General features: G+C 71.6%; 1 protein-coding gene across 1 annotated transcript; it reads left to right on the top strand.

The window, feature by feature from the left end:
• Positions 1-361: 361 nt before the first annotated feature.
• LOC113227745 (prolow-density lipoprotein receptor-related protein 1-like) lies at positions 362-2,581 on the top strand. Its single transcript, XM_026460728.1, has 9 exons — positions 362-583; positions 655-841; positions 910-1,038; positions 1,106-1,289; positions 1,358-1,455; positions 1,522-1,657; positions 1,719-1,999; positions 2,062-2,380; positions 2,449-2,581. Exons 1-9 carry the CDS (start codon positions 362-364, stop codon positions 2,579-2,581), a joined length of 1,689 nt encoding a protein of 562 aa, XP_026316513.1.
• Positions 2,582-3,065: the final 484 nt, after the last annotated feature.

The raw sequence follows: 3,065 nt of genomic DNA, 5'->3' as shown, positions 1-3,065 counted from the left end.
TCGCCAATCGCACGGTGTGCTACGTGCACCACAACATGAGCCGCAGCGGCATCGTATGCGCCGACGCCGATGACTTCTCGCGTCGCACGCTGCTGCCCACGCCGGCGCTTTTTCCGGACGTCGCCAGTGAGTACCGGCCGCGGCGACCCTCGGCGCGCGGCGGCCGGCGGCCTCAGACGCGGCGGTTGTTGCAGCCGTGTCGCATCTGGCCATCGACTGGGTGTCGCTCAACTGGTACCTGGTGGACGGGGGCCGCGAGGCGCTGTACGTGTGCGAGCGAGCGCTGCGCAGCTGTCGCCTGCTGGTGGACTCCGGCCTCAGCAAAGTGCACGGCTTCGCGCTGGACCCCTTGGCGGGGCTGATGTTCTGGACGGCGTGGGGCGCCACGGCGCCGGCGGTGGGCCGCGCGTCACTGGCCGGCGAGGACCGGCGCGCGCTGGCCGCGCTGAAGCTGGTGTACCCTTCGGCGTTGACGGCCGACCTGCCGGCGCGCGTGCTGTACTGGGTGGACACGTACCTCGAGTGCGTGGAGCGCGCCGACTACGACGGTGGCAACCGCCTCACCGTACGTCGCGGCTACAACGTGAGTCCTCCTCCGCTTCGTCCGCCTCGCCCGCTCGCGTTCGGTCGTGACGGGGTGCTCTCGGTCCGCAGTCGCAGCGGCTGCAGGCGATCTCGGTGCTGGAGACGACGCTGTTCCTGCCGGTGTGGTCCAACTCTTCGGTGACGCTGGCGTCGCGGTACAGTCGGCCGCGCGTCGCGGTGCAGTGGCCGCTGCCGGCCGGCGGACGACCCGTCGCCGCGCTCGCCTACCACGCGCTGCGCCAGCCGCAGCCCGCAGGCGAGTCGCCGCCGCGTCGCGGGGTCCCCCGCCCGGGAGGCCCCGCTGACGCGGCTCGTGCTCCGCAGGCGGCCACCCCTGCTCGTCGGGCGGCGGCTGCGCGCACATCTGCGTGACGGCGTGGCGCGGCGCGGCGCCGCACGCGCACTGCCTGTGCCGCCACGGCTTCCGCCTGGCCGGCCACGGCGACTGCGTCCGTGAGTGCCTGCGCCCTCCCGCCCGCGGCTCCGGCGCGCCCGCCGCTTCAACCGTCCCCCCCTGCAGGCGTGGAGCTGTCGGAGTACCTGGTGGTGTGCCGCGGGTCGCCGCCGCTGGTGGCGGGGCTGGCGCTGGGCGAAGGCGCGCGGCTGGGCTGGGAGCCGCTGGCGCCGGCGGCCGACGCCGCGAGGCCCACCGCCGCCGACGTCGACCTCGCCGGCGGATACCTCTACTACTGCGACGTGCACCGGTGCGTCCCGATCGCGCGAGGCCGGCCGGCCGGGGCGCGACCGCGCGGTGACGTCGAATCTGCCGCAGGTACGAGATCGTGCGGCAGCGGCTCAACGGGACGGGCCGCGAGGTGTTCGTCGACCGCGACGTGGACAACTGCGAGGGGCTCGCCGTGGACTGGATGGGTGAGCGCGGGCGCGGGGGCGCGGGCGGGTGCCGGGGGGTGCGGCGCTGACGCGGTGCGTGCGCAGGCGGCAACGTGTACTGGACGGACGACGCGCTGGGCCGCGTGAGCGTGGCGCGGCTGGGCGCCGGCCAGGTGCGGCGCACGCTGGTGGCCGAGAGGGACTACAACCCGCGCAGCATCGCGCTGGACCCCAGGAACGGGTGAGTGCGCGTTCGCCGGCCGACGCGGGCGGCGGGCGGCGCTGACGGCGCGGCGTTGCAGGGTCATGTACTGGTCGGTGTGGGCCCACCTGGGCGGCGGCGAGGGCAGCCGCATCGAGACGGCGCGTCTGGACGGCAGCGCGCGCCGCGTCGCCGTCGCCGGCCGGCTGCACTGGCCCAACGGGCTGGCGCTGACGGCCGACGCTACGCAGCTGTACTGGTGCGACACGTACCTCGACAAGATCGAGCGGCTGGAGCTGGCCACGGGCGCGCGCGTGCTGGTCGCCGAGCACTCGCCGGCCACGCCCGTGCTGAAGCCGTACGGGCTGGCGCTGTACGACGGTGGGTGCCGTCCGCCCGCCCCTGCCGCCCGCCGGCGCGGGCTGACGCGGCCGTCTGCGCAGGCGCGGTGATCTGGAGCGAGCACGGCTCGGGGCTGGTGCGGCGCCTGTCGCGCGACGGCGCGGTGAGCGTGCTGGCGACGCTGCCGCCGCCGCTGTACGAGCTGCGCCTGGTGTCGGCGGCGGCGCGCGGCGGCCGCAACGCCTGCGCCTTCGCCAACGGCGGCTGCGCGGAGCTGTGCCTGTGGGCGGGCGGCGCGGCGGGCCGCGTGTGCGCCTGCGCCGACGGCCGCGCGCTGGCGGCCGACGGCTTGAGCTGCGCCGAGGCGCCCGCCGCCACGCCGCCGCCCTGCCCCGCCGACCGCTTCCACTGCGGCCGCGGGTGAGCCGAGCCCGCCGTCGCCCCCGCCGCGGACGCGACCGCGCCGCGCTAACGTTGCCCCTGCGCAGGCGCTGCATCGACGCGCTGTACGTGTGCGACGGCGACAGCGACTGCCCCGACGGCTCCGACGAGGACTCCTCGCCCGCCGGCGCCTGCGGTACGTCCCCGCGCCGGCCGCCGGCGACGACGCCGAGGGTCTAGCGTTCAACCGTGTGGCTGTTGTTGCAGCGAACGTCACCTGCGGCGAGGACCAGTTCATGCAGTGCGACACAAACCGCTGCATTCCAAAAAGCTGGATCTGCGACGGACTTAAGGGTGAGTCTGAAGAATTATCTGTCCGCTTGTTATGGCTGTATCGGCTCGCTTCCCCGTTTGGCCTGAATATACAATCAGATATTGATCCGTATGTCCGACGAGCACGTCCACGTGTGTCTAGGCTCGTATCGGATATCTCGGACCTAAAGTGTCAATGTCACCAAATCCAAAAAGTGACACTGACGTTGAGAAATCGATGGAGTTCGTGAGGTTAAGACGGAGAAGCGACAAAACCAAAGTCGTTGGACAAACTAGAAAGGCAATTATTGGAGATGCATGTGAAATCACGCCCCTCTGCTATAGAAACTGGTAATTGTACGTACCCTTTAAAAAAAACAAAAATACAGAAGACTTACTTCTTAAAATCTGT

This window comes from Hyposmocoma kahamanoa, unplaced genomic scaffold (genome assembly GCF_003589595.1).
Source record: "Hyposmocoma kahamanoa isolate Upper Pololo Valley unplaced genomic scaffold, ASM358959v1 215, whole genome shotgun sequence".
Lineage (NCBI taxonomy): Eukaryota > Metazoa > Arthropoda > Insecta > Lepidoptera > Cosmopterigidae > Hyposmocoma > Hyposmocoma kahamanoa.
The sequence above is the reverse complement of the archived record's forward strand: the minus strand, read 5'-3'. Positions and strand labels throughout refer to the sequence as shown.